Here is a 26,099-nt window from a genome sequence, read left to right as displayed (position 1 = left end):
CTCTTGCCTTTGATGGTTGATTACCATCGACATGCATTTTCATTGATCATTGCCTTTGCTCTTGTTGTTGCTTTGTATCATTATTCGTCATGCTTCATTTGTTCTTGATTCTCCTGTTTTCATTGACCTTGACTTCAACATCCACCATCGGGTCTTGCTCACTACAGTATCGATGCTCATTTTTGTTGTCGTCAGTCATGGTCAATAGTTTTGCATGCAACGTATTTTGTGTTGACCCTGATGTGTCGTGGTCATGGTTGATCTGCAGATCTGATCGATCAACCGCGCCCTGCCTCATCGACCTCAACGTCATTGGAGTCCATCCCATTGCCTGCTAGCTTTGTCCAGTCCCTGTTGGCGTACTCATACGTGTGCTGTGCAAGCCATGTATGATCTTTGGTTGTTGTTGTGGACGTCATTGCCTCGTTTGATGCTTGTTCCGGCTTTTCTTCAATTAATTCAACGTTCAACTCAATTAACGTCCGCCGCCTTCCCTCTGCCGGCCAAGTACCTGCCGCCCCTGTCGCCCACACTGCACACACATCCATCAGTCTCATCATACCCATGTTCTTCAATGCTCAAGCCCAATCGCCATACCTACTACCATTTCGCGCGTCACGACCCCTCGTCACGCTCCGATCGGCTCGGAGTGCGCTTTGTATCATTATTGGTCGCTTCATTTGTTCTTGATTCTCCTGTTTTCATTGATGGGACTTCAACATCCACCATCGGGTCTTGCTCACTACAGTATCGATGCTCATTTTTGTTGTCGTCAGTCATGGTCAATAGTTTTGCATGCAACGTATTTTGTGTTGACCCTGATGTGTCGTGGTCATGGTTGATCTGCAGATCTGATCGATCAACCGCGCCCTGCCTCATCGACCTCAACGTCATTGGAGTCCATCCCATTGCCTGCTAGCTTTGTCCAGTCCCTGTTGGCGTACTCATACGTGTGCTGTGCAAGCCATGTATGATCTTTGGTTGTTGTTGTGGACGTCATTGCCTCGTTTGATGCTTGTTCCGGCTTTTCTTCAATTAATTCAACGTTCAACTCAATTAACGTCCGCCGCCTTCCCTCTGCCGGCCAAGTACCCGCCGCCCTTATCGCCCACACCTCACACACACGCATCAGCCGTATCATACTCACTTTCATCAATGCTCAAGCCCAATCGCCATACCCACCACCCCTTCGCCCGTCCCGTCACCCACGTCACGACCCCCCTCATCCCCCCCTACCATACTCATTACGCCCCATCACCACCAACCACTACCCTCACCCCTACCCCACCACCATCACTATCATCCCAGTCACAGCCCCCACCCTCATTCCGTGGCCATCCTCACCACCATCCCATCGCGCACTCGGCTTCCTCTTCCTCCTCGTCCTCCTCGTCTTCCCGCTCTACGTCACCTCCATCCTCATCCCCGACCCTGACACCCACACTCCTCAACCATCAGTAGTCATACTGCCCGTCTACTCCCCAACAGCATTGTCAAGCCACCCAGCCCCGACGCAGCCCCCTGTGCTGCCCCCGCCTCGCCGACCACCAGCCCTCAGCCGTCGCCCGCTCGCCCGATCAGGCCCACCTTTATCACCACCTAGCTCCTTCCCACTACCAGCTACACAATCCGCGACCACACTACTGGTCATCACTCACCTCACACTATCACCAGTACCATTATTGCTGTCATCGATTCCCATCTTCCTCGGCTCACTTTCGCGTAGACTTGTTTGCCCTAGGTGGTTGAGCACGTCCTCGACCGCCCGACCCCGCACACGCCCCCACCACACTCATTGCAAGATATGGCCAATCTGATTTCACTACTACTCTACTACATACACACACTACCGCCATGCACAGTCTTCAATATACAGCTGCTGTATTCCGGAATCCGAGTTCTGCCACCTGAGGCCCAACTTGTTGGCCTGGTGTCCCTTCGATGCTGTTGACCCCTCCTCCCCGGGCCCATCTCCGACCCCCACTCCCCACCATCTCCACCCACAACCACCACACCCACACCACACATGCCCACCACCTCGGCAAATATAGCCACCCACTCCTCGTCCGCCGATACGCACATCAGCCGACGCCACCCCGTCAACAGCATGGCTGCCGACCGCCTGCTACTCGCCGCTGACCGCCCCCCGCCGCCGACCGACCACCGGCGCCACCGATAAGAAGCTAAACAGGGAAAAGAGCATCAGAGGCGAAGTATGCGAGTAGCCTGCCTCGCCAGCATTTTGCGTTATCCTCACTCTTGCACCACCCTCGCCCTCCACTGTCCGTCACCGTCAATGACCGCTCCGAGAAGAACCTATTCACGCCAGTGAGCACGTGCATCAGATGCCTGTCAACACCCGTCGACGCCTATCTGCCCCCTCGCCGCACCTCCTTCTCCACCCCATCTGGCTCAACGGGAACGGTGCTCATTACGACTGTCTCTACACCCGCGCTTTTGACGCCTCGTGCCTTCCGTTCTCATACGCTCTAGTTCGCAACCGCGCCCGGCAAGTGTTCACCCTTTTTCTCCACCTTCTACTTCACTTGCTGCCACAAACACAACTACTGACCAAACGGCTCCAGCGGCGCCTCCAACTCTCCCAAAATCTCGTCGGCGGTGAGCATGCGCGGCACGCTCCCGCCCGCACCCAAACCGCCGCTCTCGTCCGAGCCCACGTCCGAGTCGTAGTTGGCGAGGTTGACCGAGAGCGAAGTGAGAACAGCGTCATCGTCTAGGCGCGTCCCCTGTCGCGCGACGCGGCGGCGGGTGTGCCACTTCAGTCCGACCACTGCTCCACCCACCAGCACTGCGACAATAAGGCCGATGCCACCAATGACCAGCCCGACGGACGTTCCATGCGCTTTCTTGCCTCCATCGAGTGGCACCGCCCCGCTGCTTGCGCCCGTGCTGCTTGCTCCGCTCGATGTCGACGGCGGCGGCGGTGGTGCACGATGGCCGGCGGCGGGCGACGGCGGACGTATGGGTGCAGGCGGCGGTGGCGTTTCCCACGTCGGCGGCGGCGGCGACGGTGGCGTCGGTGGTGGCGGCGGCGAGGGGTGGACGCAGTTGTGGACGACAACCTTGAGCAGCGACTCGGTCTTTCCGCACACAGCCGACTCGCCGCGGACAATGACGTGCGTGGTCCCGGCTTTGCCGGGCTCGAGCGTAACGTCTCGGCCCTGCGAGTTGGCTGCAACCACGATCTGAACCACTGACTCGTCAGCTGAGGTCCAGCTAAGGTTGCTAGTCACGTCGCCGCGTGTCGGGAGCGCAACAACGCGGACGTGCTCCGTCTGGCACATGGAGGCTTCAAGCTGCTGACCTTGCGGCAGGACAAAGCCGACCTGGAACTCGAGCGGGGCGACGTGGACCATGCCCCCACCACATGGTTGCCGCCACCCACCGCTGTCATGACATCGTACCAGCCGGCGCTTCCGTAGGTTACCCGCCACAGCGCGCCCGTTGCAGACGAGCCGGGCACAACCTGCTCGACGGCGGCGGCGCCTACAAAGTCGACCTCGTACGCCGTGTCGTCCAGGCCGGGTGGCAGTGAGATCTCCTGCGGCACAAACGAGCAGATCACGCCGCGCTCGGCGCCAGCAACCGCAAACGGCAACACGCCGCCGAGGTCAAACATGTAGTCGGGGATCGGCGCCTTGACCGGGGCAACAGTGTTCGCCACTTCGTGGACAAACGCCGAGATGCCAGGCGCGCCAGGCCCACCAGCTCCTCCGCCTTCTCCCTGTCCGCCGTCGCCGCCACGCCCTCCGGCACCAACCTCACTACTCGCTGTCCCGCCGTACCCGCCACGTCCGCCTGGCCCGCCACCACCTCCGTCGCCCCCGAGTCCTCCGGTACCCGCCAGACCCGGCAGGAGTAGCGACGACGAGAGCTGGCCGCCATCAGGCCCCTTGGAAGCCGACACGAGGAGTGCAATTGACGAGCCACCGGCGAGTCCGCCCCGGCCGCCGGCTCCTCCGTCGCCCCCACCGCCGCCACCGCCGCCGCCGGCTCCGCCACCGTCTCTACAGAGCCGACACTGCTGGCCGCCACCGCCGCCACCGCCGCTTCCACCACCACCGCCCCGCCCCACATCTCCAGCCGAGCCAGTGCCGCCGGCAACAAGCCCACGCGTGTTGGTGGTGAGCACACCAATGGCACCGGGATCGGCCCAGCACTCGGTGTTGGCTGATGGACATGGCGTTACGCCGGGCTTGCCAGGGCTTCCGGGGCGACCACTCTTACCGGCACTGCCGCCTGGACCACCGTCGACCGCCCCCGCCGCCATCCACGCCGGCGCGCCGCCAGCTCCGCCTCTCCCTCCAGCCTGTCCGCCTGACCCGCCGTTCCCGCCAGCGCCTCCGCCGCCTCCAGCCCAGGGCGACGTCTGCTGCGCGGGGCTGCCATCATGGCCAAACCAGCCCGAGCCATACTCGTGGATGGCGCCGCCGGCGCCGGCACCGGGCCCGCCTCCCGCTCCACCCGGCGACGCATGTCCCCACGCCGATGCATCGTCGGAATCACCAGGCTCTGCCTGTGTAGCCGACTCGCCCGGCGCGCCTTGCGTTCCGGCCAGCCCAGTCATGCCTTGCGGGAGCCGGCCAGGAAGGAGAAGTGCAACTCGGGTAATGTCGAACCCGGCTGCGCCAGTTTCGTGCGCCGCCACCGCATAGAAAGAAGTCGACGGGCCAGCCACATCAACCGCGTCATCCGTAAATGCGACCGTCAGGTCGCGCAAGCCCCAGCCGTCGACTTTCACGGCGTCGATGGCGATGAGCGCCCGCCCGCCGCCATCGACCGCGATCCCAGACTCACCGCTGCGCAGCACTACCGTCTCGTTGGCGTCCAGCAGCGGCTGCGGCGAGTGATCAAACGTAGCCGATGATGCCCGCTTCATCTTCTTGATCCACACCGCCCCTGAGGCATCGTACCCACCGTCAAGCACCGTGTGGCTCGGTATGGCCAGCGCCTCCCGCAAGAGATACCCGCATCGCGCCAGCCTGATCACCACCGGCGTGTGTGCTGCTGCACACCCCGCAGCTGCGCTCACCGCATCCCCAAGTGACGCTGCAAGCCCAAACTGAGGAGCTGCACCGCAGCCGTCGTCCGTGGTGGCATGGACAACACCCCCGGACGCCATGAGCTCGTCGCATGTCAGAACACTGTCGGCCGCCGCAGACCTCGCCTCTGCCGTCGCCGCCGCACCCTCCACAATCACGCACATGTACACCACAGCCGCCACAGCCACCACCACGGTCCACACAACAGCAAAAGCACCTCGCCCACTTGGTCGCGCTCGCATTCTCTCCTCTCACTAGAGCCGTGTCTCCGTCTCCACCTCGGTCTCTGCCGAGTCTGCACCCGCGTGCTTTGTTCGCAACAGGCCACCAGTGCCACTCCCCACCTACCCCAACCCCACCCCCTCCCACCACCACCTCCACCCCCCCCCCCCCCCCCATCCACCCCCCCATCCACCCCCCCACACACACAGACATACTCATGGTGGTTGGCATCCCTGGTGGCAACCGCTCGACTGCGGTCGCTGAAGCCAGACGGTTGGTCAAGAAGGCGCGGTCGTATGAGAAGGCAGGTCAGCTCGCCAAGGCTATCAAGGCGTACACCCTAGCCATTGCTCGTGACAAGCGGAACGAGAAGACGTATTTGCTGCGAGCGTCGGCTTACGAAAAGTCGTCACGGTTCAACAAGGCTGTTGCCGACTACACCACCGCCCTCGAGTGCAACAGCAACAATCCCAAGACGTACACCATGCGCGGCCGGGCGTACACCTCGTCCGGCCACTACGAGAAGGCCATTGCCGACAACACCCGGGCCATTCAGCTCGATCCCGACTACTCGACTGCCTACGACCACCGCGGCATTGCAAAGTATCGCCTCGGCCGCAAGCGCTCCGCTATCCACGACTTTAAGCGCGCCATCCGTCGCGAGCCCAAGTTTGTGAACGCCTACTTTCACCTAGCCCACGCCCTCAAGTCTGTCTCCAATGAGGCCGAGGCCATCCTTGCCCTGAGGCGCGCCAAGAAGCTGGCCGGTTTTGAGCCGACGGTCTCCCCGAGCGACTGGCCCGAGCACGAGGACTCGGGCTTTGAGAACGCCATGAAGAAGTGGACCGCCCTCGCTGTCAAGTCGGCCGACAAGGCTACCGCCCGCCACGCCGCCGCCGCACAAGCGCGCCAGCGCCGCATCGCCGCAGGCGCCTCCATCGAAGACGCTATCGCCGCCACCGCAGACTACTCTACCTCATCAGCCTATTCCGGCTACTCGGCAGACTCGGCCTGCACCGTCTGGCGCGGATCAGATTCGGCCGGCTCCTCCTCCTCCTCTTCCTCCTCCTCCTCATCTTCATCGTCATCATCATAGATCGTAGCCCACACTCGCCAATCATCCCGTCCACCCCAACCCAGTCCTCGCACCCACCAATTTCCCCTCCCCTCCCCTGCTCACTCCACTACTCTCCACCCCTCCATACTCACGCACAGACACCCACATGGTGCGCTACGTACCATTCTCGGCCTTCGCCAAGTCACAGTCCGACTACCATTCCCCGCCATCTTCTCCTCCCTCCTCACAGCCTGCCGCCACACGGACCATTGCTGGCCAACGTGCACGCCGCGCCCGCTCGGACAGGCACAGGGAGCGACGTGGCCGGGAGCGCGGCCGAAGCGCGACTCGTGCTCGCTCGCCGCATCTCTCACATACCAAGCTGCGGACAAGGAGCACGTCGGCCAAGGGTCGCTCGTCCGATAACGTCGCCGCCTCGCGTGCCGCCTCGCCGCTCGCCTCCTCGCTCGCCGTCCGCCTCTCGCGCCGCTCGCTCAATCTCTCTTCGGCCTCACTCGACGACTCGCTGCCGGACATGGCCGACAGCGATGTTGTCGCCTGTATTGCCGACTTGGCTCCTCTTATCCGCTCCCGTGCCTGTCCGCGTGCTCGCGCGGATGGCAAGGCTCTCGAGACAGCCGCGCAAGCCGGCAATGCCCTCGTCGCCCTCCATCCGCGCGGCTCGCTCCGCACCGTCCTCGCTGTTGTCGACGACTCGGTCGTCCGCTTTGTCCAGGATCCCGACTCCTCGCGCATCTACCCCAAGTGTTCATGCCACGCACCAGTGACGATGCGGAAGAAGACCTCGCAACCGCGCCCGCAGTGGTGCAAGCACATTGTCGCCGCCATCCTCCGCGCCCAGCACGGTTCTTATGCCGTGCGCTTCTATGCCGATACTGCCCGTGTTGCTGCTGCTCTCAAGCTTGTCGTCGAGCGTGCCCATCCAGCCCTGCTGCCGGAGGCCTACGCTGCCAACGCTCATCTCAACGCCGCCCGCGCCGCTATGGCCGCAGACGCCGACGACGCCGACGCGCGCATCGAACGCGAGCTCGACGCCCTCGATGCCGCTCTAGCTGCTTCCGCACGCGCTGAGCGTAAGGCTCGTGCCGAAAAGGTGGCTGCTGAGCACGACGCCGCTGCCCGCCGCAAGACCGAACGCGCCAAGCGCCGCGCCCGAAAACGCGCCCGCATGCTAGCCGAGATCGAGACCGACAACGCCGCCCGCGCCGCTGCTGAAAAGGCAGCTATGGCCAAGCTCGCGTCATCGGCCCGTGCCCGCATAGACCGCGCCGAGGCCGAAGAGCGCGCCGCTGCTGCTGCCCGCCGCTCTGCCCGCCGCTCCGCCTCGGCCGCACGTGACGCCCGCCTCCTCTCGGCCTCAGCCTCGGCCTCGGAGCTCCTTATCTCTCGCAGGCAGACCTCCGGTGAGCTCGCCCTCCTCTCGCGCTCGGCCTCGGTCGCTCTGCACAACTCGACCCGCCGCATCACCCCCACCTCGCCGCTGGTCCCGTCTGCCTCGGCCCTTCTGTAGCTATGTCATTTTACAGCGAGGTCATGGGCTCGCCGCCCCACAGCAACGGCGCCACGTTGCGGGCATGAGACTCGGCATCGGCCACTGCTGACCGGACCCCGCGCCTGGTTCGATACCGCCGTGACGAGTACGACCGCGACCGCTTCTTGAACGCCGCAATCCGTCGCGCGAACCGCGAGACCTCGCCGTCGCTCGCAAACTCATCCGCAAGGCTGATGTGCCCGTCCGCAATCCGCACCACGCCCCACCGCGCGTACAACTTGGCCGCGTTGATGAGCGTGTCGCGCGAGATCGCCTCGTACAAGTCAAGCTGACCGCCAAAGAACACCGCCTCACCCACGTTCTTCTGTACGTGTGCCACAAAGGCCGACACTTCCACAGGCGGCCGTTGCCCGCCAGCCGGCTCGAGTAGCGCAAACAGGCCGAGCGCGCACAGAAAGTACGAGTCGAGAAACGGCCAGAGGAGCGAGCAGAGGAACAGGTACATCCCGGTTCCGTGCGAGACAAACGTCGACTCCACCAACGAGTCGTCGTCGCGCGAGTCGACGCTAAACATGTCCGAGTCGATCTCACCCGGCTCGCCAACTGCGCTCCGCACCAGGATCCGCCGTTGCACAAGGCTTTCCACCGTCTCCGAAAACGTGTCGCGGTGGAACGACGACGGTGGGAACGCAAACTCGAACCGGAACAGCTGGACCAGAAAGTGTGTGTACCGCCGCAGATCGCGTCCCGACACCCGCGCCGGAAACTCGCCGCGTTTGCGCTCGAGCGCGTACAGCGCTGCGCACACCAGCGCCTCGGGCACAAACACGTGCATCAGTTGGTTGCGGTAGAACACAAGAAGCATCCGCTCCTCAGGCGTGTAGAGTCCAAACAGGAGCGTGTCACCGCGGAACTTCTTCACCATCTCGTTCGACGAGCCCGAGTCCCGCGACGAGAGCACCCGGTTGACCAGCTGCGCCACGTCGCTCTCAAACGACCCGCGCGCCCGCGCCGCCACCCTGAACCCGCGCTTGCGGACCTCGTTGCGGAGCCACGTCACGCACTGCGCGAGGTCCTTCAACGCTAGTCCGCGCTTGTAGTGCGTGAGAAGGATAGTGCCCACCACCGCCGACGGCACAACCACCGACGCGCTGTTGCACAGGTACATGACATTGTGCGTGAGCGCGAGCGAGACAGCATGCGCACGCGGCGCAGCCGCAGCCGCCACCCCCGCAGACCGCGGCGTGAGGATCTGCCTGCTGCTCCGCGACGGCAGCATCAGCGCCCCGCGCCCGACATGCGGTGCCTGCCACGCGCTTCCGCTCTCATGTAAGATCTTGACCGGCGAGCCGAGGCTCGGCACTCGCGACGCTATCGGCACACCTGCTGCCGGCACCAGTCGCTGCAGCCGCCCGACAAGCTCACTGGCGAACTGCGTCTTGGTCGGCGAGAGCGCCACGTCGACAACCAGGCCCGCTTCAGGCGAGCCCTTCCTCGACTCGTCGCCGTTGCCGCCGCCGGCAATCGATGACATGTCCGTAAACGCGCCGTTGTCGTCGTCAGACACGCTCGACTCGGTCGACGACGACCCGACCGCCGCCGCCACCCACGCGGCGTCGCCGGCCTCGCGCCCGGGCTCGGACGCGTCGACCGGCGCAGGCGCCACTCGCGCAAACTCGAGTGATCTCGTCGGCGATGACGCCCGCGACAGCCGCGGCACGTCGATCGCCGACGCACGCACGCCGCAAAAGCCAAACACCCCCTCGTCCGTCTGCCACTGTCGCCGCACAAACTCTCGGAGCGAGAACGGCGCGGCCATGCCCATGTCCACAGACCCGAGCGAGAACTGCCGTCGCAGAATCCGCGACAACAACGTAGTCGCAAACGCAAGTCCCTCCAGATCGAGGTGCTCGCGCGCCGCCGCAGCCTGTGCCCCAGCCTCGTCACCCACAAGCTCGTTGACAAAGAGCGCGTTCTCGATGACCCGCGCGTGCCCGAGCCCGATGCACGTCACCACTGCGTCGAGCTCCTTGTTGCTCTGCACCGCGTCCACAAGAAAAGACGTCAGCCCGAGCTGCGGTCGCTTTGACTTGCCCGTCCGCGATCGCGAGCCCTCGATGAAGCACTGCAGCGTCGCCCCGCGACCAATGAGGTTACGCATGTACGACGCGTACACCGCTCCGTACAGCGGATCAGACTCGAGCGCTGCATGGTCCGGGAAGATAGAGCCCAGCGACCGGAAAATGTACACCAGCAACGCCTTGAGCCACGACCGCTCGAGGTGCTTCGACTCGGCCACCATGTACGGGAGCGGGAGCCGGCACACCACGCACATGTACCACACCAGCACGTAGTCAATCGCCGATCGGTGCGTCGGGAGCAGCAGCAGCGCTGCCTTTGGCCGCGCCTCCATCTCACGCACCACACGGCGCACGTCCTCCACGTCCACAAAAATGCCCGATGCGTACAGCAGCCGTAGCACCTTGAGTGTGCAGAGCAGGACAACGCGCTGGAGCCACGGCGCCTGCTCCGCTGTCAGCTGTCCCAGGATGTCGCGGACACGCGCCTTGTACTCGTCGCGCGCTAGCGTCCCGGCCTGCGCAAGCACCGCCTCGTCGCCCGCCACATCCTCCGCCATATTCGCAAACTCGCCGCACTCGCGCTCCGAGCGCCGCAGCTCCGCCCGCGCGCACACCCACCACACGTCCGGCATCAGCGCCTTGCCCCATGCCGCCACGAATCCGTCACTAGCCTCGGGCATGCACTCGGCATCTACAAGATCGTGCAGGCTTGCCACGCTCGCGCTCGCCTCGTTCGATCCCCCGCTGAACAGACTGTAGAACAGGCCGCCCCCGGCGACGCCAGCGGCGACTCGCCACCGCTCCCACTTTGTACCCCCAGATTCTGCCGGTACACCCGCCGCGGCACCCGCCGCTTCAGCATCGGCGACCGCCGCACCCCGCTCGATCCTCCCGCACTCGCCCCACCATCGCCGGCCACGCCGCCGCTGGCCACTTCCACCTCTTCCGCGCCACCGCCGTCATCATCGTCGTCCTCCTCCTCCTCCTCGTCGTCCTCCTCCTCCTCAGATGCATCGTCCGGGTTCACATACACCACAAACGAGACACAGAACGCCCAAGCTGGAACCACAACCCGGCGCCATGTCCAGGACCAGCTCAGATAGGTGAGCGCAGCCACGACGGCAAAGACAATGACTGAGACATTGCGGCCAAACCGCAGGAGGTGCTTGCCCACTGTCCACATACCCCGTTCACCAGCCGAGACCTCCACAACCAATCCAGCACAATAACCACCTGCTACTCTGTCTGTAGCAAGTACTCTCGACCTCCACTCCCGTGCACGTCAAGTACCATTACCACTACCCTCTCCCTCCCTCCCTCCCTCCCTCCCTCCTCCCTCCTCCCGCACTCGCCGTCTGATGGGCCACGCCACCACCACCGAACATGCCACGCCACCACCAAGTCTGCGACACGGCGGCCAGGCCACACGCCATTCGAACTCTCGAATGGAAGACTACCTCTCTCACCCTTCCTCCCCCCCCCCCTCCCCTCTCCTTCCCCGTTGTATGGGCAAGAACCAATCAAAGACAGAGAGTGAAAGCCAGAGTATGGACGGTGCTGGTCTGAAGCAGACAGTGTGTGTTCCTGCGCGGCTGGCTGCCGCTGTCGCCCTGTCGCACACAAGTGACGAGCCGCGCTTGTCAACGCCGGCCTCGTCCTCGTCGTCCTCGTCCTCAGCTCTATCGTTCATCTCGTATAACATCTGGTTTGAGATGTACGAGCGCAAAGCTCGCTTTGCTGCTCTCGCCGACGCCATCCTTGCTGCCGACCCGGACTTTGTCTGCATCCAGGAAGCCACCCTCTGGTTCAAGGCCCAGTGGCTCGCTCATCCGGAGCTCTCCGCGCGCTACCTCGGCTCGTGGCCGCCAAACGATCACTTTGCCTGGTACTTTACTGTCACCTTTGTCCGTCTCGCGGTGCCCGAGCTCGACGGGCCGGGCGTCGACCTCCCCGTCGACGTAGTCCGCATGGCTTACCCGCCTGCCGATACTGAGCAGGGCCGCGATCTGCTCTATGTCCGCCTCGGCCCGCCCGATGGCCACGGCCTGGTTGTCGGCAACGTCCACATGGAGTCTGCCGTCAATGCCGGCTCGGATCACAAGCGGCTCTTACAGGGCCGTGCCCTCATCGACCGCCTCTCCACCTTTGTCGCCGCTGGCGACGACGTGTGGCTCATGGGCGACACCAACGAGTGCGCCGAGCTCGACCCGGCCGACTCGGCCCTTAATGCCGCCTTCCGCGACGTCTCACTCGACACGTGGTCGACGCTCCACTCCGGTGACCCGGGCTGGACCGAGGACACCGACATCAACATCATGCGCGCCCTCTTTCGGCCCACTGCCAAGCACGCACGCCTCGATCGCATCCTCCTATTCCAGCCCTCGCGCTTCGCGCCAGCCTCCATTGACCGGCTTGGCACCATCCCCTTTGCCCACCATGCCTCCACCAACCACCCCATCTTCATCTCTGACCACTTTGGCCTCCATGCCACATACTCGGCCTCCGCCGCACCCTCGTAAACAATCCTCTGCCGTGACACCCACATGCCACTGCCGCCGCAGAACCATTGTTCCCACACACACCACCTCACTCACACACAACGTCATGTCCTTCCTCGCCGACAACTTTCTCACACGGACGGTAAAGAACGTCAAGAAGGCCGTCAACAAATACACACCGGGCTCGTCCGGAAGAACATCCACCTCGGCCGCCGCCGCTGCCTCGGCCGCCGCCTCAGCTGCCGCCGCTGCCGCCGCCGCCGCCGCCGACCCGTCGACCTCGGGCCCAAAGTGGGGTACCGATCTCCTTGCCGCCGACGCAACATCGTCATCACCAGCTCTTGGTGCCGTTCTTGCCTTGCATGCACCCGCATCCGCGCCAGACACCTCCGCCGTCTCGTCCGAGCCTTCGCAGCCCGACGCGACACCCAATGCGCCACCAGATGCGACACTCGCTGGCATCGAGCCGCCTCTCCTGCTGCACTTCCAGCCTCCGGACCCGGGCCCTGCCATTCCGCCGCCGATTGTGCTGCTTGCTTCTCCTATCACCGCTGCCCTCTTTGCGCCGACGCATGTATGTCCCGCTCCCCGCGAGCCGCAGACCCGCTCCCTCGCCCTTGCCCGTCTCCGCCACACCCTCGCCACGCTTGTCGAGCACCTCGCGGCTCCACCGCCGGCCGCCGCCACGGCTCTCGCGCTCATATCTGCCTTGGCTGGCGCATCAGGCCTCCGCGCTCAGGCGCATACTGTCACTCTCGTCGCCGACACCGTCGCCCTCTGTGCCGCCATGCCGCCGGGTGCGTCGATCATCGTCCCTACTGGCGTCACCACGCCCGACGACACCGTCTGCCTCTTGCTTCTGGTCACAACCTCGGCCCACGACGCTCGGCTCACCCTCGTCTCGACAATGCGCCGCGACGGCCTTGCCCTCCCTTACCACGCCTACGACATCGACGACGCCACCGGCCGACTCCGGCTCTCGCCGCTGCTCTCGGTCCCGCTCCCAGCATCCTGCCTCTTGCTGGGCGCCTTTTGGCACTACGTCTACACCCCGATGGTCACAGAGCAGGACTCGTTTGCTGCTGGCCTCGATCTGCTGTACTCCAGGCTGCTGAGCTTCACACAGAGCCTCCCCTGCCGATCGTGTCCGCCGCCTCCGCCGCCGCTCTGGCTTGACGCCGGCTCCGTCCCGGCCGACTCCCACTATGTCGAGCTGGTTGTCGCCGCCCTGGCTCTTGCTTCGCCCGACCCGCCTGCTTTTCGATCGTCTCTCGGCTACGCCCTCCTCGACGCCGTCCACTCGGCGCTTCTTCCACTCGACGACTCCGACCTTCTTGCCGCCACCGACGCCGCCGACGCCACGCGGCTCGACGTCTACGCCCGGTCGCTGGCGCGCTCCCTCGCACACACTCCGCCGTCTCCCCGCACCGCCGAAATCCAGCTCGCCACACTCACCTCGCTCACCAATATTGCAGCTCATCTCGCGAGCCTCCACACTGCCGCTCACACGGTGCTCCCGAGCCCAGTGTCTGGCATGCCTGCCTCGGCCTCGCTCACCGACTTCCCGAACCTCGCCCATCTGATCGATCCGTTTGACACGGCCTCTCTCGCTGGCGGTGCGCCGCTGCCTCCCATTTTCCGCCCAGTCCAGCTCTCGGACGTTCCGCTTACCGTGGAAAGCCTCGATGATGCGCTCGACGCGCTCCGGCATACCCTCGATGCCTCGATTCTCCTCGCCAACCAAGGTGCACAGGTCAAGAACGGGTACCTCATCCGGGTCACCCTCATTGCTCGCCTCTTTGTCTCAGTTCTTCCGCTCCCGCTTCCTCTCGACGCTCCACAAACGCCATCGTGCTTTTGGCTCGCCTCGCCCATGCGGGCCGAGACCCAGGCCCGCCTCCTCCATCTCATCGACCTGCTCTCGCGCCACTTTGCGTCGGCTGCGCTGGCGCTTCCCATCGACCGCTTCCTTGATGCCACCCGCATCACCACCCTTGGTTGCATGGCCGCCCTCACTGACCGTATCATCCGCATCGTCGCCTGCGACCGCCCGTCGCCGGTCTCGCTTCACTACGCCGGCGCCGCACTCGGCCCTGTCGCGCCGTTTGGCTTTTCCATTGGCTTTTACGCCCTTGAGTCCGAGACCATGCTCTTTGCCTCGCCCGACCTTCTCCTCGCCCGCGCCGCCCTCCTCGACTACTTTGCCTCGACCGCTCGTGCTGTGCCCGAAGACCACAACCTGTTCTCGTTTGATGGCTCCAACTTTCTCTCGCCGGGCGACACCGCCTTTGTCTCGCAACTCTGCCTCGCCCTTGGCTTTTCTACCGGTCCACCAAACTCGATCACTCTCGAGCGATACGTTGTCGGCATCGACCGCTCGCTCGTAGACCACTTTCCCGAGTTCCGCATCCTCCGCGACGTTGTCTTTACCTTTCGCCTCCTCATGGTCCCGTCGTCCGAGACCCTGCCACCTGTCGCTGCCTGGCGGCCCATCGACGCGGCGCTCGAGTGGTCGTTCGATCCCACCGTCGGCTTTGAGGTCTCCGCATTTGGTGGCAAGGAGCTGTCGTGCGTCTCGCTCGGCCAGAAAATCGCCAAGGGCATGTCCAAGTACACCCCCTCGGTCATCTCGGCCTACTTTCGCACCTTTACAAACCCGTCCGGCCGCGCCCCGCGCATCGCGCCCTCGGCCGCAGACCCTAACGCTCTGCTCCCGTCCGACGCAAAGGCGTCGACCCTGCCCGATTCGGCTGATCGCCGTCGTCCCCTCATTGTCAACGAAGACGACGTCCTCCACATCGTTGACATGCCCACCTTCGGCGACGTCCTCTCCGCCCGCGACTCGGAGCTGATGCTGCAGACCCTCACCGCGCCGTATCTTCGCATTCCGCTCCTCATGCAGTTCTTTGCCGACGAGACCCGTGTCTACGCTCTCGCCGCCCCGGAGCTGCAGGCCGTTCTCGACGCCGCCCTCTTTGAGCCCGGTGCCTGGCTCGCCCCGGGTGCCCGCACTCTCCCGGCCTCCATCCCGGCTCTCGAACAGCCCGAGGTCTTTGCCACCTCCAACGGCCTCCTCTTCAACGAGCTCATCCACTCGCCACGCCTCTGCCTCGAGGCCGTTCTCAAGCTTCTGGTCCTCGCCGCCGACCTCGATCCCGGCCGCTACTCCCCACCACTTCACCCGTCCTTCTTTACCTCATCAGGCTGGCCGTCAAGGTCGAGGCCCATGTCCTCGCCCTCCTCCGCCATCATGCCTGGATCGACGATGCCCCGCGCGTTGCCAGTGCCTCCTACCGCGCTCCGCGCCGAGACCTTGCTGCCCCGCCGGCTCTTGCCCACTCGAGTCTCCACCTGCTCGCCCAGGGTGCTGCCAAGCTTCGCTCGCTCCTCTTTGACAAGATCTACCGCATTCTCGAGCGATGGCGCCTCCGCGCGCTTGCTGAGCACAACCTCGACGTTGCATGCGCCGTCATGGGTCACATCGCGCTCTCGATCTCCAATCTGGAGGCCTACGCACTCACGGCGCCCCATGTCGTCACCCTCCTCGCACCCAGCTGTTCATCAACTCCAACCTGACCTTCAACCTCGATCCGCCGTCGACCCAGGGCTCACCCTACCTTGACGCCCCGCTGGAGCGGACTCGCGCCGCCGCCGCCCTAGCCGATGACGCTTGCCTCACCCTCGGTGGCCTCCCTCTCATCACCCTCTACACCCTCTTTGACTCGTCGCGCAACGCCATTCTTGCCTTTCTCGATGCTGCCGGCGAGAGCGTCACCTCGTCCGTCATGGACGCCGTCTCCAACGTCCTGGCCAAGTCAGCCCCACTCGGCCCGCCGCTCTCGTCGCTTGATCCGCTTCCGCCGCCGTCGCGGGTCTGGACCCACATCGGCTTGCCTGGATGCCACGGTCGCCTCGTGCCACAGGCCGAGCTTGCCCTCGTCGCCGACTCGCTTGACCTCTGCGCCCAGCCCGGTGAAGACTACGCCTCGTGGCTCGCGCGCACCTGCTCACCCGACCTCGGCACCGAGGTCAACGTCCAGCTCGGCCTCTTCACCATGAAGAACCGCGAGATGGCCATGCTTGCCGAAGCTCTCGGCGGCGCCCCAGACTTTGTCGCCGCATACGGTGAACCGGCCGTCGGCGGTGCCCGCGTCCAGTGCCTCGCCCTCGACCACTCGGCCGCCCGCTCGCGCTACCGCATTCTTGCCGCACCGCTTGACATCGCCCACTGGCTCACCCCGGACGACCGCGGCCCCAAGCTCCTCGCAGCCCTCCTCGCTCAGGAGACCACCATCTCCTTCGCCGCAAGCCACCACTTGCCGCCGCGATACGTCTGGGCCTGGTCGGCGCTTGAACCCATTCTCGCCCGCTGGTTCCCGGGCACAACATGGGCCCTCCCGCTCGCAGACACCGCTCCCACAGGCACGCCGCTTCCTCTCGCGGCCTACGCCTCTGGGCCCAACAGCTCCCTCAAGCTCATCACGGCCTCACCCATCACTCGCCTTGTCTCGGTCTACAACGTCTTCTCGGTCGGCCGCGTCTTCCATCGCTCGCTTGCTTTGCCTCGTCCGCACCGCTCGCCCTCCACGCTCTCCCGCGGCTCCTCACAACCGCATCCGGCCCGACTTCCACTGCCGGCGGCGATCCAAGCCTCCCGCCGCCTCTTCGCGAGCCCGACTTGGTCATCACCCGTCGCTTTGACATGCTCCACCTCGGCGGCTCCTACGAGACCCTCATCCCGGACGACTGCCTCTACGGCGCGCTTCCGGACGCTCTCCTTGCCGACTACCAGTTCTGGCAACAAGTCGGCAACCGGCATCTTGTCGGCCACCCGCGCCGCCCGGCTCTCACCCGCTCGTTCGTCCACGTCGAGCTCTGGGCCGAGCCTCTCGCCCCTGCCGCCGCCGACAGCCTCGACCTTGGCCTCGGCCTCGCCCCGCACGTTGTCACGGTTGTTCGCCGTTTTGACTCGATCTCTTCTGCTTCGCTCTCGGCAGTCCGTGAGGCGTTCATGCCCTCGCCGCCTGACCTCCGTAGCCTGCCAGACCATGTCGTACTGCTCAACATCCATCACGCCCGCGCCGCCGGATCGGCCACGCCGTTTGCTGCCTCGCTCGCTGCCGCCCTCCTCCGCCTTGAGGACGCTTCCCACACCCTCGTCTGGGCCGCCCCCTCGACCTTGCGCCGCTCGCGGTTGATCTCCCGCGCCTCGGCCTGCGCTTCCGGGTGGAAGACGAGCTCGATGCAGCACCAGGCGCCAAGATCTTGGTCTCACGCGACCACGCTGGGTTATACTGGTCGCCGGCCGCCCGCCTGCCGCTTGCGCTCGCTGGCCTCCTTGCCGCCCTTCCGCACGCCCTCGTCCTTCGCGACGCTGCAGCCTCGTGGTTTGTCCTTGTTTCCGCGCTTCACGTTCCCGCCATCGCCGCAGCGCCAGACGCGCCGCTGGCGAGCCACACTCTGTGGCGATCGGCGCCGCCCGCCTGGATCGACGGCCTCGACACCAAGTCGTTCCTCTACCGTGTCCACGCCTCCAACGCCTTCCTCGTCCCGCCCTCGCTCGCCTCGGGCCTCTTCCTCCTCGCCCTTCGCCTCGCCCATTGCGAGTACATTGTTGCACGTGCCTCGCTCGAGTCAGCGGTCTCGGATGGTGTTTTTGCCCCGCTCGAAGCCAAGATGTTTGCCCTCCTCACCTCCGTCCTTGCCTCGGCGCCGCCTTCTCCGGACGCCACCGCTTTTCGCCTCGCACTCTCGGCTGTTTTCCTCAACGCCTCGCTTGCGGCGTTGCAGGGCCCGGCCATGGCCGCCTCGCTCCCGATCCTCCCGTGGGATCTCGGTACCGAGCTTCAGCGGTACGCCGAGCTCCGTCTCGCTGTTCCGGCCGATCTCGCGCTGGCGCCGGCCGCCGAGCTCTCGCTCTACCATGCATGGCTGAACGCCCGCGGCCTCGGCATCGACTCGCTACCGAGCCGCTCGCTCCACATGGCCAACCGCTACTCGCTCCTGGCGCATGCCCTCTCGCCGCATGCTTCGCACGCGGCGCTCCTTGCCGACCCGGGCATGTACCCGCATGTCCAGCGCGCGGTCCAGCATGCCGAGCTCGCCGCCGCTCGCGCCACAGCCGCCGCGCGCGCGCGCGCTGCATACTCTGCCGCAGCACCGAGCGCAGACCCGACGCTCGACACCGCACGCGCCCTCGTTGCGGCGCCCTACTCCCGCCCGATCCCGCTCGGGTCGGCAGACCGCACCATCACCGGCACGGCAGCTGCTAGCCTCCTGGCCGCCGATCTCCCATCGCCGCCGGCAGCTTTCCTTCTTTGCTACGAGCTTCTCACCTGCTCGCTCTCGCTGCAGCTCCTCGAGTCGGACGATCCTCTCCTTTCTGCTGCGCTCTATGTCCACATGACGTGTCCTGCTGCGCTCGACCCGACAGAGCCGCTCTCGTTCTTTGACCATGTTCTCGTCAAGCTTGCCGCCGCCCGCTCATCCGCTCAGACTGCTGCACTCCCAGCCCTCGAGCCGCCGCTCCTCGCCCAGTCTGCCGCTCGCCAGGTCCGCGCCGCACAGGCCAAGCGCGACTCGTCGGTCTTCACCTCGGTTATCTCGATCTTCTCATCGGGCGACCAGGGCTCATCCGCCGAGGCTGCTGCCGCTCTCGCGCAGGACGCCGCGGCCTTATTTGACGCCTTTGTGGCGCCGCTGGCGGCAGCACTTGCCGAAGCCCGGTACCCGCTGCCCAACCTTCCGCGCCTTCCGCTCTCGGTCGCGAGCTGGGCACTCTGGCCACTGCCGGCCTCGCACCCGGTCGCGGTCGCGCCGCTGCCGCAGCTCGCGCGCGAACGTGCCGCTGCCCTGGGCCTCCTTGCTCACGTCGTTGACAACTACGGCTCGCGCAACGGGACTGTCGGCCCGGTTTCGGCCTCAAACACGTCCGACCTGGCCATCTCGGGCCCCGAGCTCCAGGCCCTCGCCCAGGTTCCGCTCGCCTCGCTGCTGCGGGTCGAGGACATGGTTCTGTCAACCGCCGATGGCCAACCGCGGTTGAGCAGCATGCCGTTCAACCCGGCCTCGGTCCCAGGCGCAGACTCACCTGTTGGCGCTGCACTCCTTGCTCGGCTCAATGGCGACATTGCTGCCTACGCTGCCCGCGACGCCTCTTCGCTCCGCCTCGCCGCGCTCGAGCCGCTCGCGCCGTCGTCTGGCATCGAAAGCGCGAGTCCGAGCATTCAGGCCGCCCGCGTAGCCGACATCATCGCCGCCCTCGACTCACTCAAGGCACAGCTGCTTGCGGCGCACGCCACGGCATCTGCTGCTGCTGCCGCCTCGGCCGCTGCCGCCGTCGACGCCGCCAACTACGCGCCGCACGACTCCGCCGCTGGCATGGCGACCGTGTTCGCCAGGCTCGGGCGCACCGAGCCGTCGCCGCGGCTCCCAGCTCTCGTTGAGCTGCTGATGTCGACCAAGGCGCCTGCTTCGCTCCAGCGGCTCAACCCGTGGCTGGCGAGCCAAGGCTCGCGCGCGCTCCTCCGCCGTGTCCTCTCACTTACTGTCGTTGCTGCGCTCCACGCCTCCCGCGTCGCCCACGTCGGTCGCGCGCTTGCCGCTACCTCGGGCCTCATCGCAGAGCTTGGCTCGGCGGTTGTCCACATGCTCGACGCGTCGAACCGGCCAAACCGCGCGCTCGACTCGGCGCTCATCCAGGAGCTCGTGTTCAAAGGCTCTAAGCTCGCGGCCGAACTCGTCGCCCCGCGGACGTACTTTGAGAGCCACAAGTCTTCGTCGGCGCTGCTTTGCTTTGACCCGCGCTTCCTTGTCTTTGAGTTCCTCAACCAGCTTCTGCTCCGGTCGTCGCAAGTCCGACTTGTGAGGACCTTTGTGGCCGCCGCGTCGTGCTCGCAGTCGCTCTGTCACCAGATGATCATGGGTGCCGGCAAGACGACGGTCATTGCGCCGCTGCTTGCGCTGGTCCTCTCCTCTCCGTCACAGCTTGTTGTCCAAGTTGTGCCGGCGCCGCTCCTCGAGTTCTCACGATCGGTCCTCCGCTCCGCCTTTGCCGCCGTCGTCACCAAACCGGTCTACACCTTTGCGTTTGACCGCTCGCGGATCATTGCGCCGCAGCTGCTCGAGGCGCTCACCCTGGCGCGCGCCCGCGGCGCCGTCCTCATCACCACCCCGACCGCCATCAAGTCGTACCAGCTCAAGCTTGTTGAGGTATCACACGTCCTCGCGGCCCTGGCCGACTTTTCCCCGGCAGTCGAAGCCGCCATGGCCCGCGGCGTCCTTGCCGACACGTCAAAGCTACGCTCGGCACGCCGCGCTGTCCACTCGTTCTTCTTTGCCACCCGCGAGCCGTCGAGCCAGTCGCAGCCGACGCATGCCCTCGCTGCGAGTCCGGGTGATGCCGCTCGCGGCCGACTGGTCATCGGCTCCGAGGCCGAGTTTCTCGACGCCGGCTGCGCTCTGCTCTCGTCGTTTGCCCGCGAGTGGGATGGGACGCCTGCGTCGCTGGCAGGCATCTCGGTCGCGCTCCGTGAGCAGCACGCTACCGCCCGGGCTGTCAACGCCATCTTCCGCGAGAGCGTGCTCATGCTTGACGAAGTTGATCTCATCTTGCACCCGCTCAGGTCAGAGCTCAACTGGCCAATGGGCAAGCAAGAGCCGGTCGAGTTTGCTCACGACGGTACCCGCTGGGCGCTGCCGATGCACCTGCTGGAGGGCGTGGCTGCCGCGGCAGCCCTCGACGTACCGCCGCGCTATCGCGACTCGCGCCGTGCTGTCGACATCCTGCACAACCTCACCGCCGCGCTGCTCTCCGGCGAGTCGCAGATGGCGCTGCAGACGAACCCGCATGTGGTCCTGCTCGCCAAGTCCTACTACCACGCCAGCCTCAAGCCGATTCTCGTCGAGTGGGCCGGGGTCTGGCTCGCAGACGGCTGCGGACTCTGCGGCTCGGGCGCGCCGCTCTCAGCGAGCGAGCTGACCCACTACCTCTTGTTCCGCGACGACTGTGCTGTTGACACCAACCGGGTCGTTGCTGCGCTTGCCACAGCGTGTGAGCCGGACGCCATCAAGGTCCTCAACCTGGCACATGACTGGCTCAATTACTTCTTGCCGCACATTCTGAGCAAGGTTGATCGGGTCTCGTTCGGCCTCCTCCGCTCGCACGACCTGCGCCGGTTGGTGGCGTCGGCAGAGGCCGCTGCTCCGGCCGCCTACCTCGCCGCCATGCCCAAGACGCGCAAGTACCTCGCGGTGCCGTTTGTGGGCAAGGACGTGGCCTCTCGCACCAACGAGTTCTCCCACGCCGAAGTCGCCATCGGCCTCACCATCCTCGCCTACACCTACGAAGGCCTCCGCTCCTCAGACTTTGCCACCCTCATCTCGGTCCTCCGCGAGTCGATGGCTGCCGAGTCGGGCCCCTACCTCACCCGCCGCACGTCCATCATGTACGCCAAGTGGGTGGCCGCCGCCGGCAAGACTGTCCGCGGCTATGCCCACCTTCGCAAACTCGCTGGCTCGCTCCGTGCCGGTGTGTCAGATGCCGACCGATTTGCGCGGCTGGCGTCGCCTACAGGTGCCTCCAGCTCGGACGCCGCATCTGCTGCCGCCTTTGCTGATGCTGCTGTAGCCGGTGCTGCCGCCGCAGAGCTTGCCGAGTGGGACGACGAGCTCTGGCCGCTGCATCTGCTCAACCCGCGCGATGCAGGGCAAATGGAGACCATGTACGCACTCTTGGCCAAGTCACCGGCCGCCATCGCTTACTACCTCGACACCTTTGTTTTCCCACGAACCATGACCTTCCAGCCGCTCAAGCTCTCGGCGTCAGGCCAGGAGCTCGGCGGCGAGATGCTGTTTGGCACGCGCCTCGGGTTCTCGGGCACGCCATCGGACCTGCTCCCGCGCGAGTTCGGCTCGTGTCGCTACGAAGCTGGTGACGACGGCAAGATGATCAACCTCCTCACGTCGGGAAACGTCATGTCGCTCGTCGCCGCTCCGACAGACTGGACGCCTGCCTCGCTCCTTGACAGCCTCGCAGCGCAGTCGCGGTACAACGCGCTCATCGACGCCGGCGCCCTCATCACCGGCATGTCCAACCTCGAGGTGGCGGTCTACCTCCTCGACGCTGGCCTCGCCCACTGCGCTGGCGTGGTCTTCCTCGACGAGGCCGACGCCAAGAAAGTGGTGCTCCGTGTCCACTCGGTCGACGAGGACGCCGTCGCGCGTGGGCCGGCTCCGGACGAGCCCGTCTCTGGAGGCGCCAAGTACACCGTTGTCGACCTCGCCCACTGCGGCGTCGAGCCACGGCGGCTGTTCACCTTTTACGACCAGGTCCACACCACAGGCATGGACATTGCCCAGGCTCCGACCGCCGTCGCGCTCCTCACGCTTGGTAAGGATATGACGTTCCGCGACTACGCACAGGCTGCCTTCCGCATGCGCGGCATCGGCGCAGGCCAGCGGCTCCACGTCCTGGTTGTCCCGCAGCTCGAGGCCCGCATCGTCGCCATCCAGCCGCGGCTAGACCTTGCCTGCATCGTCGCATGGCTCCTCGCCAACTCGATTGCCTCGCAGGGCCTGCAGGCTGCGCTTCTCGCTGAGCAGTGCATCGCCAACGTCTACCGCAAGGCCGCGGCAAAAGTGCTTGCCACCCCAGGCGCGTCCGAGGAAGAGACTCGGCTGGCTATCGAGGTCTTCCGCGAGAGCGTGAGCCACGATCTGAGCGCCGCACCGGGTGGCGCCCCGCCAGGCGAGACCGGCTTTGTCGCCTTTGTCAAGTCACTCGCCTCTCGCTTTGGCCCGCTCCTCACCTCGGCTGACGAGCGCGAGACGCTCGGTGCACTCATCCGGTCGCGCGCCGTGAGCAGCGACGGCTCGCCCAGCGGCGGGCCGGACTTACGGATGCTCGACGCGGTGCAGGAGCAAGAGCAGGAGCAGGAGCAAGAGCAAGAGCAAGAGCAAGAGCAAGAGCAAGAGCAGGAGATGCAGGTCGAGAAGGAGCGCGAGCAGGAGACGGCACGGTTTGCATCGCTCCGGTACTCGCGTGCAGACGAGGGCCCGGCGCCGTGGCCGCGCGCGTCGCTCTCGCAGCCGCCCAACTCGTCGGCCTCGCACCCGTTCATTCCACTGGAGACGTTCCGCCTCGACGCCCGCTGTCCGCAACTTGCCTTTCCGGGCTACCTGTTGCATTCGCGGAACTTTTACAAGCCGAGCTGGACCGGCTCGGCGCGGCGGCTCAAGAACAAGATCGTGGTGCTCGAGGTAGTCCCGCGGGCGAGCGAGCTCGACGGGTCTGGCACATCGAGCGCGTCGGGCGGGGTCCGCCGAGTTCCTCACCTGGAGCGCGGGACCGAGGTCCGCGCCGAGTTTGAGAACGCATTCGGCCTCCTTGTTGAGATGGACGGCGAGCCGCGGCGGCGCGAGCTCGGCCCAGCCGGCGTCAACGCGCTCCTCGACGCACTCGACGTCCACGTAGAGGCCGAGGCTTCTGCCGGCATGCTCGAGTGGATCAAGGCGAGCGTGGGGAGGAGCGAGGCTGAGGTTGCACAAGTGCTAGCGGCGCATGCGTACTACCGCGAGCAAGGTGGGCGGTACTTTGTGCTTGTGACTCTCGACGAGGCCGCGGCGCTGCGGGCGCTGGTTCACTCGGCGCGGACAGCCGGAACCGCGGCCATGGGCGGCGGCGGGTACTTTGCGCTCCGGATCGGCGCCGAGAGCGAGCTTGTTCTCGACGCCACCGCAGGCTACGCGCCACCGCCGCCGTCACAGGCAGACCTTGCGTCGGGCGCGCTGCGGTTCTTTGACGGTGACGTCGAGTTTGGCCTCCTCGCCCGCAACTCGGCGCTCCGCGCATTGCAGCGGAGCGAGGTCGGAGCCCGGCGCGACTTTTTCGCAGCCACGCGCGCAGTCCGCCGCCGCCGGCAGACCGCTTCACCGCCTTCGCTAGAGACGGTCCTCGGGATTGTGACCGAGGTCAGTGTCCTGCATGTGGCGGCTGCGCTCGCGCGGCTGGCCTGGGCCATTCACGCCCGCAACTGGTACCTCCTCGACGCCTTTACCGCGCTCGACGCTGACGCCGCCGGCTCGCTGACTCTGGGAGCGTTCGAGGCCGGGCTGAGTCGGCTCGGCCTCCGGATTGCGCCAGCCGTGGCGCGGGCACTCTTCCGCGAGATGGACGAGGCGCGCCAGGGCGTGGTCGCCTTTGACGACTTTGCGCGGCTGGTTGGGCCGGCGCTCTCCCACCGCAGCGAATGAAGCAGACTCATCTCGTCAGTCACTCCGCCACACCACGTCGACGGCGTCGGTGCGGAACCTCTGCGTGACCGTCGACTCGTCGAGCGAAGTGGTGAGGCCGTGCTGGTACATGAGCAGGCCGGCCTGGGCAATCATGGCGCCGTTGTCGATGCAGTAGCGCATGTCGGTGGCATAGAGGGTGCCGCCCCGCTCGGCCACCATAACGCCCATCATGTCCTGCAGTCGCTTGTTGCAGCCGACGCCGCCCACAATGAGCACCTCGTCCGATCCGGTGTGGGCCATGGCACGCTCGGTAACCTCGATGAGCATGGCAAAGACGGTCTCCTGCAGCGAGAAGCAGAGGTCGGCCACGGTCGCCTTGCCGCTCTCCAGCAGCTGGGGAGTGGCGGCCTTGAGGTAGGAGAGCAGGCCGGAGAACGAGACGTCCATACCCTTGACCACGTATGGCAGCTCGATAAAGGTCGAGCCGTCGCGAGCAGCCAGCTCGATGTTGTAGCCCGGCGACGGGTCGTTCGGCAAGCCGACGATACGGGCGAAGCGATCGAGGCAGTTGCCGACCGCAATGTCGATGGTCTCGCCAAAGATGCGGTAGCGGCTCATCGAGTAGGCGATAATCTGGGTGTTTCCACCAGAGACATACAACACCGTCGGGTTCGCTGCCTTGGTGATGAGCCGGCCCATCTCAATGTGGCCCACGCAGTGGTTGACCCCCACCAGCGGCTTGCCCCACAGCTGCGAAAGGACCCTCGCCACCACAGCCACAGCCGTCAGCGGCGCGCCCATGCCCGGACCCTTGGTAAAGGCAATGGCCGTAACCCTGTCAGGCGTCAGCCCGGCCTCGGCGAGCGCATCCTCCACCAGGCCCACCACCACCGACCGATGATGCGCAGCCGTGTGTCGCGGGAGGAAGCCCTCGCCGGCGGGTGTCACGTAGGTCTTGCGGACATTGGAGAGAATGACTCCGTCGGCTGTCACAAGGCCCACACCGATCTTATTGGCAGAGCCCTCCATGCCCATCACCACAATCTGCTCCTTGGCCGCCATGGTGTGTGAGTAGCAGCAGAGAGAGAGAGAGAGGAGTGCGGTGACCGGTCCGGGGGAGGGGGGGCGGGGGTGGGGCTGACGTCCGTGATCGACTTCTTGTCCATCAATCCGAGAATCAATGGGAGCTTCGAACATTCGCTCGACAGAAACGCTGCCACACCCCGCCATGCGCTCACACACACCCACACACCCACACACACACATACACACACATACACACACACACACACAGCCTCCATCCAATCCCACCGCGGCCACAACCACCACCACACCTGCCACAAAACTATCCGATCGCATCTGAAATCGTCCCCAGCACACGCGATGATGAGCAGGGTGGTGGGCTTGGCCGACGAGTGGTTGATAAGCAGC

At 65.4% G+C, this 26,099-nt stretch overlaps 6 protein-coding genes across 6 annotated transcripts; 4 read left to right on the top strand and 2 right to left on the bottom strand.

Annotated features, from left to right (window-relative positions):
* Nucleotides 1-2,564: 2,564 nt before the first annotated feature.
* On the bottom strand, nt 2,565-5,227 carry AMSG_05182 (uncharacterized protein; the record flags this gene model as incomplete). The annotated part of the gene is made up of 2 exons (XM_013902763.1): nt 2,565-3,353; nt 3,386-5,227. 2 exons carry the CDS (start codon nt 5,225-5,227, stop codon nt 2,565-2,567), a joined length of 2,631 nt encoding a protein of 876 aa, XP_013758217.1.
* Nucleotides 5,228-5,502: 275 nt separating this feature from the next.
* Nucleotides 5,503-7,873, top strand: AMSG_05181 (TPR repeat-containing protein; the record flags this gene model as incomplete). The annotated part of the gene is made up of 2 exons (XM_013902762.1): nt 5,503-6,303; nt 6,725-7,873. The coding sequence occupies 2 exons, from the start codon at nt 5,503-5,505 to the stop codon at nt 7,871-7,873; spliced, it is 1,950 nt and encodes a 649-aa protein (XP_013758216.1).
* Nucleotides 7,866-11,137, bottom strand: AMSG_05180 (glycerol-3-phosphate acyltransferase). The gene has a single exon (XM_013902761.1). The coding sequence runs from the start codon at nt 10,614-10,616 to the stop codon at nt 7,884-7,886; it is 2,733 nt and encodes a 910-aa protein (XP_013758215.1). The 5' UTR covers nt 10,617-11,137; the 3' UTR covers nt 7,866-7,883.
* A 511-nt stretch (nt 11,138-11,648) lies between these two features.
* On the top strand, nt 11,649-12,455 carry AMSG_05179 (endonuclease/Exonuclease/phosphatase; the record flags this gene model as incomplete). Its single annotated transcript, XM_013902760.1, has 1 exon — nt 11,649-12,455. The coding sequence occupies one exon, from the start codon at nt 11,649-11,651 to the stop codon at nt 12,453-12,455; it is 807 nt and encodes a 268-aa protein (XP_013758214.1).
* A 76-nt stretch (nt 12,456-12,531) lies between these two features.
* Nucleotides 12,532-17,135, top strand: AMSG_11859 (uncharacterized protein; the record flags this gene model as incomplete). The annotated part of the gene is made up of 4 exons (XM_013902784.1): nt 12,532-15,567; nt 15,651-15,965; nt 15,989-16,972; nt 17,085-17,135. The coding sequence occupies exons 1-4, from the start codon at nt 12,541-12,543 to the stop codon at nt 17,133-17,135; spliced, it is 4,377 nt and encodes a 1,458-aa protein (XP_013758238.1). The 5' UTR covers nt 12,532-12,540.
* A 1-nt stretch (nt 17,136) lies between these two features.
* Nucleotides 17,137-25,194, top strand: AMSG_11858 (uncharacterized protein; the record flags this gene model as incomplete). Its single annotated transcript, XM_013902783.1, has 2 exons — nt 17,137-17,592; nt 17,673-25,194. The coding sequence occupies 2 exons, from the start codon at nt 17,137-17,139 to the stop codon at nt 24,684-24,686; spliced, it is 7,470 nt and encodes a 2,489-aa protein (XP_013758237.1). The 3' UTR covers nt 24,687-25,194.
* Nucleotides 25,195-26,099: the final 905 nt, after the last annotated feature.

The sequence above is a fragment of the Thecamonas trahens genome, assembly GCF_000142905.1.
Source record: "Thecamonas trahens ATCC 50062 unplaced genomic scaffold supercont1.21, whole genome shotgun sequence".
NCBI classification, from domain to species: domain Eukaryota; order Apusomonadida; family Apusomonadidae; genus Thecamonas; species Thecamonas trahens.
Note: the sequence above shows the minus strand (reverse complement) of the source record. Positions and strands in the feature narration are given on the sequence as shown.